General features: G+C 38.1%; 2 protein-coding genes across 10 annotated transcripts in view; both read right to left on the bottom strand.

Annotated features, from left to right (window-relative positions):
* Positions 1 to 4,602, bottom strand: part of ZNF804B (zinc finger protein 804B) — an 889,892-nt gene extending 885,290 nt beyond the window's left edge. For all 9 annotated transcript variants that reach the window (XR_014066663.1, XM_081533981.1, XM_081533982.1 and 6 more), the window contains exon 1: positions 4,555 to 4,602. The gene's annotated coding sequence lies outside the window, so the exon portion shown is untranslated. The remainder of the gene's footprint in view (positions 1 to 4,554) is intronic.
* Positions 1,317 to 1,972, bottom strand: LOC145523527 (thymosin beta-4). The gene has a single exon (XM_081533996.1). The coding sequence runs from the start codon at positions 1,895 to 1,897 to the stop codon at positions 1,763 to 1,765; it is 135 nt and encodes a 44-aa protein (XP_081390122.1). The 5' UTR covers positions 1,898 to 1,972; the 3' UTR covers positions 1,317 to 1,762.
* Positions 4,603 to 14,623: the final 10,021 nt, after the last annotated feature.

Here is a 14,623-nt window from a genome sequence, read left to right as displayed (position 1 = left end):
CAAAATTGAAAGAGAGGTGGGAAGTTCCAAAAGGTTGAGTTCTCATCAGCAACTCACTTAAATACATATTGTGGGTAAGTCAGGAAGTCTGAAATTCTAGGCTAATAGCTCATATGTTTTGAACTGAAGTAAATCCTCTCATCATGCTCCTCTAAGTTGTATGTTTGCAATAAAATGAAGGAACTCTCCTCACTAAAATAATTTCCAAAAATTTCAGTGCTCTATCTCACACCCTAACTCTAGTGATGACAGTTAATTTTATAAATCTAAGAACATTCACTATGATAATGATTTCAATATTACTGAATATCTTCACTTTATTGCTTTTATTATTTAAGAGACCACTGGTTTGACTTATATATGACCATATTATATATAAACTCTAAATATTACAAAAGAGAACAATAAAAGTAACTATTTTGCTTCTTAACTCACTTCCTATAAGAATGATACACCTTTTCAGAATTTAGAATATATATATTTAGAATATATATAATTATCCATTGGTTAGAATACTAAGCTAATAAAACTATGTTTATGTATTTGATCTATGTCAAATTACTCTGTGGGCACAGCTGCTTTGGGAATCTCAACATAATCTACTATCATATTTGGAAAGTAACTCAAAAGTGCTAGGGGACCACTAATTTCATTTTCATCTATGAAGTGACACCAAAATCTCAAGGAATGAGTTTCTCTGATTAATTGCATTTTCTGGATAACTGAGACTTATCTTGAAAAGATTTAGTATCCCATCCCTAAGGTTGAAAATATACTGGTAGATATTTTGACAATTGTTGTTCACATACTTTAATCTTTGTGTGATAACAGATGATAAAAACCATCATCATATGGAAATTAAAAATAATTTTACAGAATTGTAAACAGAAGCAACAGAAAGAGCACAACATTTCAACATTGTGTTGAAAGTGTACTCATCTCAGAACAGAACCTAACCATTACTTTTGAAAAAAAAATACTAATCTTTCTTTCTATTATCACTTGTCAGATTATTAAAAAGTGAATTGCAAAAGAAAATGGGTTTGATTCTCGTTAGTGTTATTGCACGAGGATAACTGAGAGGGATAAAAAGTATTTGCTGGATATTTTAGTTCCCATGATATTTTTATTTTCCCCAACAAGGAAAAATAATCTTCCTTTTCTATTACTATTATTAAATGTAATGCTCAGCTATTTTGAAACTCACACAGCAATGTCTACCATAATTTTGACACTGCTTTAGATCATTGTTCATTTATCAGTCAGTTAAGAAGTAGTAGGATATTGGATTAAAAAGTGATATGAGTACATGTGTATTTGTTTTTTTTTGTTTTTTTTTCTTCTTTTTTTTTCAGGTTTTAAAACTTTTTATTTGCATATTAAAAAAATTGTGCATTCCAATAATTAAAATCATTTGAACAACAACAACAAAAAAATGGCACTCTGATTAAACTGCATTTTACAGCCCGCAGAACACCTTGGACCAGCTTTTTACTCTAGATTTCACTGTCGTCCCACCCAGCTTCCTCCTTCACCAACATGCAAGTTCTTTTCCTTCCCTGCCAGCCACACAGGCAGATGGAGAGGCAGGCGCGGCCTACGTTGTCAGTAGTTCTCCATTCTTTGATGTGAAAAGGGGTAGCACAGTCATTTAAACGCAATCCAACCTCTTTGCATCTTACAAAGTTAAACAGCTAAAAGAAGTAAAATAAGAAGGCAATGCTTGTGGAATGTACAGTGCATACTGGCGGCGCACGCTTCATTACGACTCGCCTGCTTGCTTCTCCTGTTCAATCGTTTCTTTCGAAGGCAGTGGATTTTTCTCTTGAGTTTCCGTTTTCTTCAATTTCGACTTATCGAACTTCTCAATCTCAGCCATATCGGGTTTGTCAGACATGGTTGCAGAAGGCGCGGAGCGAGCTGCGAGCGAGTGAATGAAGTCTGGTCTGCGCTGTGGCCGCCGCTGAGTGCCGTGTATTTGTTTTTTAAACTACCTCACATATGCAGTCAAGACTCAAGTCTTGTTGGGAACTTCTGATACAATTCTCTCTTGCTTTTACTCTTACAAGTATTTTTTCCTTCGAAGGAAAATGTATTAAATAATTTTGTTGAGACCAACAAAAGATGTTTGTTCCCCTTTCAAACTGTGTGTTGCAACCATTTCTTGCCTACATCTTACAGAGGTAACTATAACTCAAAGAGAAGTGGCATGTTTATAATTATACTCTTATCCATGAAGTATTGTAGAATGCAGGCACTTTTATATTCTATAGTCCAGCGATTTTCAAAGTCTAGCCCCAGACCAGGAGCATCAGCATCACCTGAGATCCTGTTAGAAATGCACATCCTCAGGCCCCACCCCAAAGCTACTAATTCAGAAACTGAGGATGAGACCCACCCAAGTCCTCCAGGTGATTCTGACGTACATCTAAGTTTGAGAAGCACTGCTGTTGGCTGGAGAGTATTTTGAAAGATAAGCAGACTTACCCAAGGTCAGAAACTACTTCAACAGGTTCTCCTTATCTTTAACATCTCATTTCTCAAGACTAAGTCTCTAATTTAGATTTTGATTTTTTTCTATTTACAGTTGGTTTATTCAAATTTATTTATAGTCTTTTTTTAAATTAGAGTGTAATTGCTTTACAACGTTTTGTTGGTTTCTGTTGTACAACAAACCCAAATCAGATATGTGTATATATATATATATATATATATATATATATACTGGGCTCCCAAATATATGTATATTCTTCTAATTTTAAATCAGAGGATAATTGCTTTACAATGTTGTGTTGATTTCTGCCATACATCAACATGAAGTAAGTCAAAATGGATTTAATTTAAACTTTTTAAAACAACAGCACTGATCTGCCATCAAGGATTGGTCAGTAATTCCATCTAGTTTTCTCTAAATTCATAAGGAAGAGAACTTGGATACTGTCCATAGTATACTCTTATGATATGAATATCCCTCAAATAACTCTGAGAGAATCTGGTCCTTCTCACAGTTATATTGCCTCCACCTAGCTCACTTTGGATGCCTCTGCTAGAACCACAAGATGGAGATTAGTGTTGCTGCCACTGTTGCTAATTAGTTAAACTTGATCAGAGTTTCCTATTTTGACCAGATTTTTTAAATATTGCAAAACCAAACGTGGATTGTTCTCAGAAATATTAGTATTATACACTGCTTCATGCACATAATATTGTCATTACTAAAATAATAAAATCTTACCAATAAATCTCAATGTACTGTAACAAATGGAACTGAAATTCCTAATGAAATTAAGAAAGACCATAATGCCCTTTTGTATAAACTGATCTGGAAAACGAATCAACAAAGTTTTTTTTTTTTTTTTTTTCTGACCAGTTGCCATTTCAATAAAGGACAAATAGAGTTATGAGGCCAACCAACTAATCAGTTTCCTTTCTAACCGCTCCCCTCCTGCTAGCTGGGCTGGGAAGAGTAGGTTGGAGACGGAGGGGAAAAGGCATGGTTCTAGGCACACAGAGAAGGTGAGGCATGAAACCAGCTGGACTCAGGAACTAGAAGGAGATTGTTAATGGCACAGGGCAAGTGATAAGGAGAAGAAATCAACCAATGAACAAGGCCAGAGGTAGACAGCTACTTATAATGAAAGACAAGGTAGGGTTTGATCTAAAGGCAGCCAGAATTCATTATAAGATTTTAAGTAAGGAAGTGTCATGATCGATCCAGAATTACAGTGCCATCACTTTGCCAACAAGTGATGGATTCTAAAGAGAAAATGCTGAAGAGCAACTGCCATCAGGACAAAGGTGATTAAAAACCAAAGCTAAAAGCAATATTGCTACCAAAACCCAAATCGGTGTGCCCGACGCACAGTGAGGCCAAACAATATGAAAACATTGGAGTCTGAAATAGAGAAAGGTTTATTGCAGGGCCCAAGCAAGGCGATGGATGTCGCATGCCTTATAAACTCCAAACTCCCCAAAAGCTTTCAGCAAAGCCCTTTTCTGGAAAGATGAGGGAGGGGTGTGATTATTTGTTGCAAACTTTTTGGTGTCAGATCCTTTGCCTTTGAGGTCAGGTCATGGGCAGGTAACTATGTTCCTTTAAACCTCCACCAAGTAAATGCTATTCTCGGTTCTGACAAGAAAGGGTGGGGTCCCCAGGCACAACTTTCCCTCTCCCAGGTCCTGGCTAAGAGAAGGCAGATCTCAGCTGACGGTTCCCTCAGGGCCGGGTCCCCAGACTCTGTCTAGCTGCCATGGCTGAGGAAGTCAGGCACCCAGGACCCAACTGGCCCTCAAGCTCCTCAGGCTACCTGACGGGGGCCAGGTTCTGCAGACTGTGACCCAGGCAGATAGTAACTGCCAGTATGTCGCAGAGGCAGGAGTGGGGGAAGAAGTTTACCGCTGCCTCAAGGTCTGGGTAAGGTCAGTGGGCAGCTTTGTCAAGGGCTCTGGAAGGACAGAGCTGCCAGCCTGTTTCCTAGACCCCCTAGCTCACCCGCTGGCCGAGGCCGGGTGAGATGGAGGGCACCGGGGAGAAGGCCAGGATCCACTTCTTACCTCACTCTCCACCTGACGACCACCATTCTGACGACCGTTTGCTGAATCGGCCGCTAACTGTTGCTCAGTGACAGTTGCTCACTTGGGGGAGGAGCCCACAGCAGAGCCAACCAATGGCTGAGCACAACTACTAACGGTCACTCAATGATGCTTGGGGGAGGGACCTGCTGTGGTGCCGACCAATGGCAGAACGGACCTCTAGTCGCCACTCTAACCCTCTGGATGTTAGTGGTCTCCTGGTAACTGTTGCTGGTAATGGGTTGCACAGTAATGGCACCAGCAACTGACAGACTGCAAAGGGCTGTGCACTGTCCTGCTCTGTTACCCTGTAGCCTTCTCTCACGAGTTTCTTGCACTACCAAAAAAAAAAAAAAAGAAAGAAAAAATGGCTTACACATTTTTAAAAGATTAAATCACCTCAGAATTACATACAAATGTATGCTGGAGAGGAAAGGTGCCACCAATCCTCTGACAAACACAACCAGATTTTGAAGCTTATTTTAGACTCAACTAGAAAATAACTCCCTACATACACCCATGTACATGTACACACACACACATACTATACCTTTAGAAAATAGGCTTACAATTGAGTTACGAAAGATGTCTGTCCAAACGACCTTATCCACACCATAGTCTGGGTGATTCTCCTCCTCAGCCTCCCCTATTCCCCACCTAGCCAGTTCTTTAGGTGGTCTACTGGAATTGCTTTCTAAATTGCCTGTGCCCACCTCACTGAGTGCAGGTTTTCTGGTTACTTCCAGTTTAACTTTAAAAATGCTATGGTTACTTCAAAGAAAAGAACCATTAGTAGGCACCATTTTTTTCAATCCTTTTCCTTTCACCTGTCTCCATTCAAGGTTACACCCTCCATTTGTCCATTTTTTTCTATTTTCTCACTACCAGCTAGCTGTTCCAAGGTTCCACAGGGGGGAATATGGGCAGTCTCACTATGCTTTTACTCTTTTACCCTCTGATTTTTGAGTACTCTTTGGGCAGCACTCATGCTTGTTTGCTAAAGCATGGTTACCATGGTAACATCAACATTATTTTAAAAAGAAAATGGCAAATTAAAAGCTTATTTTAAATGAAACAGTGAGCAAAATAGGTAGAACTCAGTCAAGAGTCAGATTACTACAGAGTAATTCCCTTCTCCTGGGCACACAATATTTCTTAAAAAGCAGCCATTCTCCAGGGGAATATTAAAGATACACAGTCTACTTGTTTATTTTTGACTTACCTCTCAAAGTATCTTTTAGCAGGGAAAGTTCCTGGGTTTTCAGTAGTTAGCCTAGGTGAGGAAGCGATTGTGTCTGCTCTCCCAAAATATTGTTGCTAACCTCTCTGAGCATTCCACTGAAGTCAGAGTGGAATTTTGCAGTCCTCAAACCTTTCAGAGAAATGTTCAGTCTCTCACTATTTTACCTATCTCTCAAGACTTCATGTACAGAAATCCCACTACAGCAAAACCTCAACAAGGGAGAATAAAAATAATGAACATGTCAGTCCCCTGGCAGCTGATACTAATAGCCAGCCTTATGCAAAACTAATTTCTTGAGTTGAAATTGGTTTATTGTGTGAGTTATGGCATTATATAATGTAATGTTTAGCTGTCCTATTTAATAAAAACTGTTCCTATTCTTGGCAAGTTAAAAAGTCCTAATATTAAACTATGCAATTTCCATACCTTTCAATTTCTTGTGTGCCCATGTTATAGAGAGCCTGATTTTGAATATAAATAAATAAGAGAAAATTACATTTTGTACAAGGAGAGATTTAATAGTGATCTGATTTTTTTTTTCTTGAAAGTATGCCTTTTAAATGCACACATGATAGCTCCTGCATTTACATAACATCTGAATTCTTAAGTTCTAAGCAGCAATCAAAGCTGCAGGAGCTGACCTATTGCAATTTTACTGCCATGGCAAAATCAGCCCCTTTACTCAAAACTACACATTTTCAGAGACAGTCTCAGCAGTGTGTTTTTGTTATGACCCCAGTTTATGCAACTTTTCCTTAGGACTTTACCTCATCCATATATCTGAGATTCCTAAATGCAGTGAGCTATCAAGTCATAGCATTATTTTCTTTTACATCCATAAAGTATGAGTACAGAACAGAGGATGAGCAATAAATTGGGGTCCCAGACATGCTGGTCATGTATTCTCAGAAGTTATGAAAATGTAGCAGCTGACACTTACACATTTAAAGGCATATATATTCAAAAAAGGGGAGAAAGAGTTCACATCATTGTGAATGAAGGGCAAGCACCCTAATGGATACTGTAGGCTCGCATGGGGCCACAGCTGAAATTAATAGTGAGTAACTTCTAAGCAAGACTTCCAAAGGGAATGATTCAAAAGAGGAAAACCAAAGTGCATGCATTCTCTTACTCCCTGCCGGAAAACAGGGGTATCATAAATTCACTGAGACATCCAATAAGAACACAACTGGGATTTTCCAACTTGCAGAAAAATCAAAGATGTCCATGTAGAAGGGATGACAAGAGGGCTTCTTAATTAAGGATTATAGGACTGGACTATTCAATTCAGAGACAAAGTTTTTTTTTTCCCCAAAAATTGTCATCCTTTGATTGATTATGTATTATCTCTGTGCCTGGAGCTATAGAACCAATGTATACCAACATATTTTATATATATATATATTTTATGAGACTTCTGCATTTCTATCTTTGTCCATAACTAAGCTTTTGGCTGGAAGTGTCAGTTTGAGTAGAATACCAGGAGTAGGAGCATAATCCCTCTACATGGGTCTAAAGAACAGAGAAGTACATGGATGAACTTCCTGTAGCCCCTAACGCCAAAGAGCTCTTCACCTCCCACACATAGAACACTTGAACTTTGTGATTCTGAGGATACCAAGGAGAGTTTCAGTGAAAAGGAGTTTCTCACCCAACAGACATGATAAAGATCCATTCTACTCAATACTGTGTGAGCTGAACTTCCACTAAAGCAAGTAACTCAACATGACATAATTTTCAAGGCAGCTTATAAAATCCAATTTCATCTCTCAGCAACACGTTGTTGATACTGGTTGTCACCTGGATGGCCTGAAGACGTGTTTTAGGGATAAAAAAAAGACACTGAATTTAATTTACAACTGCCTCTAAAAACAAGGGAGCTCCTCCAAATTAGAAAATACAACCTTAGAAATCAGTACACCTATTCAGATACAAATAAATATTAATCATATTAGCAAACAAAAGGAATTATTTATCTATTTCAGTTAAAATATCTGCCTTTGCTTAAATTATGTAGCATATATGTAACTAGTAAGAATTCAAATAACTGCTTTAGTTTCCAACTATCTTTTATTGTTCATTCATTAAAATTAATACAGCTACCTTTTACTTATTCATGGAAAAAAGGTTAACAATGTGAGAATCTGTTTTACTTTCAGACTTCCATTGCCATGATTAAAGAAATTATTATAATCATTTGCCGGTTACTCTTCTGCTATCTTTATATTTGTGTTCTTTTGCTTATTATTTGAAACTAAAATATTTTATCACCATCCTACCTGGGATGAAGCACAAACTGAAATCAAGAGTGCCGGGAGAAATATCAATAACCTCAGATATGCAGATGACACCACTCTAAGGGCAGAAAGCAAAGAGGAACTAAAGAGCCTCTTGATGAAGGTGAAAGAGGAGAGTAAAAAACTGGTTTAAAACTCAACATTCAAAAAACTAAGATCATGGCATCCAGTCCCATCACTTCATGGGCAATAGATGGGGAAACAAAGGAAACAGTGACAGACTTAATTTTCTTGGGCTCCAAAATCACTGCAGACGGTGACTGTAGCCATGAAATTAAAAGACACTTGCTCCTTGGAAGAAAAGCTATGACAAACCTAGACAGCATATTAAAATGCAGAGACATCACTTTGCAACAAATGTTCATATAGTCAAAGCTATGGTTTTCCCAGTAGTCATGCGTGGATGTGAGAGTTGGACCATAAATAAGGCTGAGCACCTTCTTTATGTTGATGTTTTTGAACTGTGGTGTTCAAACCAGTCAATCCTAAAGGAAATCAATCCTGAATATTTACTGAAAGGACTAATGCTGAAGCTGAAGCTCCAATACTTTGGCCACCTGATGCAAAGAGCTGACTCACTGGAAAAGGCCCTGATGCTGGGAAAGATTGAAGGCAGCAGGAGAAGAGGATGACAGAGGATGAGATGGTTGGATGGTATCATCGACTTGATGGACATGAGTTTGAGCAAGCTCTGGGAGATGGTGAAGGACAGGGAAGCCTGGTGTGCTGCAGTCCATGGGGTCACAAAGAATCAGATACAACTGAGCGACCGAACAACAACAACCTGGTGAAAAGGTTAAAAGACAGAGTTTTCTTTACTATGGTGATTTATTTCTCTAAGAAATTACAGTATCACATTCCCACATGGACTGGGAAGCAAAAGCAAAAAAAGAAACAGAGCTGAGTCAGTTTTCGGTTATATGACTGAATCATTGGGCATAAATTTTGAATTCCCACACATTTCAATAAAACCACTGATAACTAAGCAAACTCAAAGCACACAGTGAGACACTAGAACAAATACTTGCGGGTTAGCTATGCAAAAGCTACTTCCCTTAAAGGAAGACAACTCAAAATCAACTTTAAATAGCTACGCATTAATTGAACATGTACTCTGTATGATCATGTAACACACTAAATGCCAAAATTTATTTCTAATTGAAAAACCATCCTGGAGGAGGGAAATCATTGACCTCGGCACATATATAAAATTGAAGAGACTATGCTTATATTAGTCTCATGACCTTTCTGCACCTAGACTTTTTCATTTCAAAAGCTATCTCACTTTCCTTAAATACTGTGATGCTTTGATAAATCATGCTGTCATACTGAAAGCCAAAGGTAGTATACAAATAGTGCTGTTTTTTTAACATAACAAATTAAGATTTTTATTCTATGTTTGCAGTAGCAGGTATGTACCTGTTTGCATCCAAGAACAAAAATGGAATAAAATAAATAAATTTTCAGAATCGACAAACTGAGCGATACATCTGTCCAGACATGGAAACAAATTGTTGAAAATAGTGTTATTTACTACAAAACCACAGGACTCATTTTGCAATGCCTGTGCTCAAGGAGGAAAGGGAAGAGCGGATGTATTAATTATACATGACGAATGACTTGACACTTCCTGGGTGATAAGATGGAGTTTTGAAAGACTTTCCTGGGGCCTTGCTTCATGCTTCAGATGAATATGTGTTTCTTCATATTTTTACATTTCAAAGACTTTTAATAAAGATGGCAGAAACACATTATAAATTTTGAATACACACACACACATTATTCATATTCAATTGCTCTCAACATTCAAAGAGTCAACCTCTGAGTTTCTGTAAGAAAGATGGATGGTCCCCATTTATTCATGTGCCTCCAGTAACCTAATGATTCTAGTTCTCCCTTAGGTTCTAGATGGTAGCGTGCATCTTGTTAGTGTTAATATTTCATTCAAAGAAACCTGAATGATATGATGCAGTAGTATTTATGTGTACAATAAAATTATGATTACCCATGAGAAAAGGGATAGCAATAAAATCTCACATTTGAAAATGACATTATACCAAATTTCTACTTCCGAACATTGTACCAATATTGGCTTTTATTTTAAAATTGTGCCATTAAAAGACAAACTATTACTTTACTGTATACCTAAAACTAACAAAACATTGAAAATCAACTATACTGTAATATAAAATAAAAATTAAACTTGAACAACAAAATAAAATAAAAGACCTTTATACCTATTTATATATCTGTTATTTCCAAAACTGTCAGTTCAAGTTATCCAGAGTTTGTTCCATAGTTTCATACACTAAGTATTCATACAAGAAATCAAGAGAACTAACCAGATCCTAACCAATTCCCCTCTTCCTCCTTCCAGTTGAATAAAGAAGTGATAATTTTATCTCTTTCCTCTTGCCTCAGATTTCAGGAAGCTCATAGTACATATAGAGATGAGTGTTTCCAACAGAGAGAGACCAAAATTGGCAAAGAAAAAAAATCGTCATTCTGAGTTATCATGAACATGACAGATTGCCCCCGACAACCCTGAAATTCCCTAATAAAGTAGGTTATGATACACAGGGCCCAACTCGCCACATTTTTTTGCTGGAACGGCTGCTCTGTGAAATGTAATGCTGAGATAATTCTGACATAATGTGCAAGGCTAAGATCTCTTTTTTTTTCTGCCCTCACACCAGCTCACCACCTGCACAATTAATTCATCACCAACCACCCCAGCTCTCAAAGAAAAGGAAAGCAGGGAAGCAGTAGGCTAATCACATACCAGATGTACCGGCAGTATAATGCCTTCTTTGTCTTTCTCTGCTTGTCACTCTCATTAATACCTGAGAGCAGGGACCACATCCTACTCTATTATGTGTCTGTGTAGCATGCAGTACAGGACCTGGCATCTAATAGGCACAAATAACTGCAGCTGGAAAGAATGAATTTAAGCCATGATTAGAGCAGAATCTATGGAAGCCTATGTAGTATCTCCAAGCTTCAAAACCTAACTACACAGGGATTACTTCCATGATGTGTAACTTGCCAAAGATCACTGAGAAGACCTTATGGTCCTGGGCAAGAGTTGGAACTTCTGCTTCACACGGAGGGGCCCCTGCTTCATGCCCACAGAACGACTGATATTCCTGCTTGAGGTCCTCTGTCCATGGGAGGTGAGGAGGAACAGGGCAGGGAGAGGCCAGTTTAGCAGGGCGGTGAAGACAAGGAAAAGGACAAGTCTACATTCATGCACAGCTGCCCATGGATGCGGACTCAAGAACTACAAAACCAATTTCCCTGTTGCTTGACTCTCCAGGGCACAAAGAATAGGGTGTAAGTTAAATATTGGCATTTAGATATGCTGATGCTTCTGAATAAAAAACAAGAGTTTATTTTTTGCATTTATTTTTCAGATAAATATGTCTCTGGGTACCTACACATGCATGCTAAATTGCTTCAGTAGTGTCTGACTCTTTGCAAACCTATAGACTATAGCACGCCAAGCTCCCCTGTCCATGGTATTCTCCAGGCAAGAATACTGGAGTGGGTTGCCATTTCCGTCTCCATGGAATCCTCCTGACCAGGGAATGAACCCACGACTCTCATCTCCAGCATTGACAAGAGGGTTCTTTCCCACTGTATCCACCAGGGAGGCCCCTGTGGGTACTTATAAAATACTTAAAGCTCTACCTCCTTTAAGTTCTGGCATCACTACCTACATGTTTCCCAGATAAGTTATGGCTGAAAGTTCACTGAGAATGAAAAGATTAGGCCAAAATATAAAAAGATGAGGATAGTGTGATTTTATAAAAGATTGCCTCTCAGCCCTTGCTGCAATTTTTCTTGTTTAACATGTCATGTTTTCCCCTAACTCCTACATTTACTTAGCAGCAGCAGCAGCAGCAATACACTGTTTCAGTTACTATAGGAAAACTAATCAAAATATCCCTTTCTGTGACTTCTCTGAGCTTCCCTGGTGGCTCAGACAGTAAACAATCTGCCTGCAATGCGGGAAATCTGGGTTTGATCCCTGGGTTGGGAAGCTGGAAGTGACTTTTCTATGATTCCTTTGGAGATGCTTATTGAGGGCAGCAACTATATCCAGAATCTGGTAGCATAAAGCTCTGTTCCAGGCATCAGGAAAAACACCCCCTCATCTCTCTCCTTTCTGAACATCAGCTGCTGACAAGACTCTTTATGCTGACTTTTAAGAAAGCACCAGAATTCTATTGAGAAGCTACATTGGGGTGTTGTGCTAAAGTGTACCCTGAAAATCCTGTCAGAACTTTGCAGCCACCCATCCCCTCTCCAAAATATTCTGTCAGCCAGACATAGAGAATTAGGCACATTCTTTCATTTAAATAGCAAGAAATAGAAAGCTCATAGGATGCTTAATCACTGCTTCACATTGGAGAGATGTCTCACATTCCCATGATGCGGATTGTTCAACTTGAATAAACCAATTTAACTCGTATTAGTGCTTCACCAAATTCCAATTCTTTCATTTATTGGGTACTTAACGCGTGTCAATCTCTGTACCAAGTGCTTTACCTCAAACGTTCTTTATTCTTTACAACCACCTAATGAAGTAGGCGCCCTTGGTATCTCTAGACTACAAACCAAAGCTCAGAGAGTGCCCATACCTTATCCAAGAACGCAGAGAGACTCAGGGGAGCAGAGATTCAAACCCACATCATTTCTGAGTCTGGACGGTAACCCTCTGTTCTCAGGTCGCTCTCTGAGGGTCTCGCACCTCTCCCAACTCCTTAAAGGTCACTACTTCTCAAACACTGTAAGGCCAGTCTCCTGAACACGCTTTCCTTTTAGAAAAAGTGATGCGTTGCTGAATTACACATCGTGGTCTCTTATATTTAAGCAACTATTCTTTTAAGGCAGGGGTACACAGTGGCCTAAAAATATGAGTTCGGCGTTTATGTTGAGAGCATAATTAATAACTTGCGGAATTGGTATTGCAATCCAAATAGTTCCCCGTGCGGGCTGTTAAATCACCGGAGCTCTGAGCGCTTCCACCACCTCCGAGCTGTGCAAAAGCCGTGCAGTCTCCGCGGTGTTCCTTCGCCATCTAGAGGCTCCGCTCTGCAGTGAGATGTGTCCCCGGAAGGTCAGACTGGCTTCTGAGATTCATCCTTGTACTCCTGTTCAGATCACTCCTTTCTGATATTTCAGTGTCCTTTTCTCTTCCTTTAAAAACACAGTTACTTTCTTCGTAAGTCTCCAAACTTAATAAAGTCCAATTGCATTAAATAAAATATGGTGTTGATATTTTTATGATATTGAATTTGCAAATAACAGCAATGAGAAAAATAAGAGCTCTGCTGTTGACATTTTAGAAATATATACACTACTTTCTATACACAGAGGTCAATTACAAGATTATATGAGCAATTATTCATCCTTCTTTGAATAGGTCCAGTATTTGAATGTTCATTATCTAAGTAAGTTACTAGATGTTTTCAGATAGCAATAAAAAATAAATATTTCTCAAATACCAATAAGAAATAAAGAAAAACAGCAATATCTAATTTCCTAATCTTTGCCTTATATGGAAAATTTAGAGAAAAATTTGCTAGCAGATATTTTGTCTGATCAGTCACAACAATAATGACAATGATAATTATAAAACAGTGAACATTTATTGAATCCTACTGTGTTTAGATAGCTTTGTATGTTTATATATTATTTCTAACCTCATAATGATTTGAAAGTTATTAGTATCATCATTTGAGGAAAAAAAACTTAAGTCATATAAATTATAAAGCTGGTAAATTACAACCAGTAATTGATGAAACCAGCATTTAAAACTAGACTACAAAACTCCATTCTTTTCCACTAAATCATGTTAACTTGAAAATAATAAAGAGATACTGATTATTTATCCAAAATGATGAATGATAAGTTAATATCATTAGTCTAAATATTTTACATTAAAGATAAATTATTTTTGTTTAAAGTTGGATTGCAAATCAATGAAATAGGATACATTTTAAAACTGAGTGTACAATTTAATCTGCTACCACATGAGATGGAATTGTTTAACCTGAGGAATACCCCAGGGTGAATATAATAGAGAACAGAAAGGGGTATGAGGAAAGCAGAGGTGAGGGTGATGGGATAAAATGATGGTGTTGGACATTTTCAAGCATCTGTCAAAAATGAATTCACTGCTTCCAGGTTCATAGGCAGGTAGCCTGGTTCTAGTTGAAGAGTTAGACTACAGTATCTTCCTTTCCAGTGGAGCTGAATCCTTCCAGAGTGAGAAAGCAGATGGTCCTACAGAGCATAGGTCAACATCACCTATGTTGAAATGTCTGTTTCTGATATCCATGCTCTGAGTACTGCTGGCTTCTCCAGAGTCTGTCTATTGTTGAAGATCTTTGCTGAGATTTATACCTCGTGACATTTTATTCACTCAGAAATACTTTGACAAAAAAAATGTCATAAATGTTGAATATTTAATGTCCTAGGAGACTTTTTAATGCAAATGTTTACA

Source organism: Giraffa tippelskirchi, chromosome 10 (genome assembly GCF_054371585.1).
Source record: "Giraffa tippelskirchi isolate mGirTip1 chromosome 10, T2T-mGirTip1v1.2.pri, whole genome shotgun sequence".
NCBI classification, from domain to species: Eukaryota; Metazoa; Chordata; class Mammalia; order Artiodactyla; family Giraffidae; genus Giraffa; species Giraffa tippelskirchi.
This window is presented reverse-complemented; position numbering and strand designations above follow the sequence as displayed.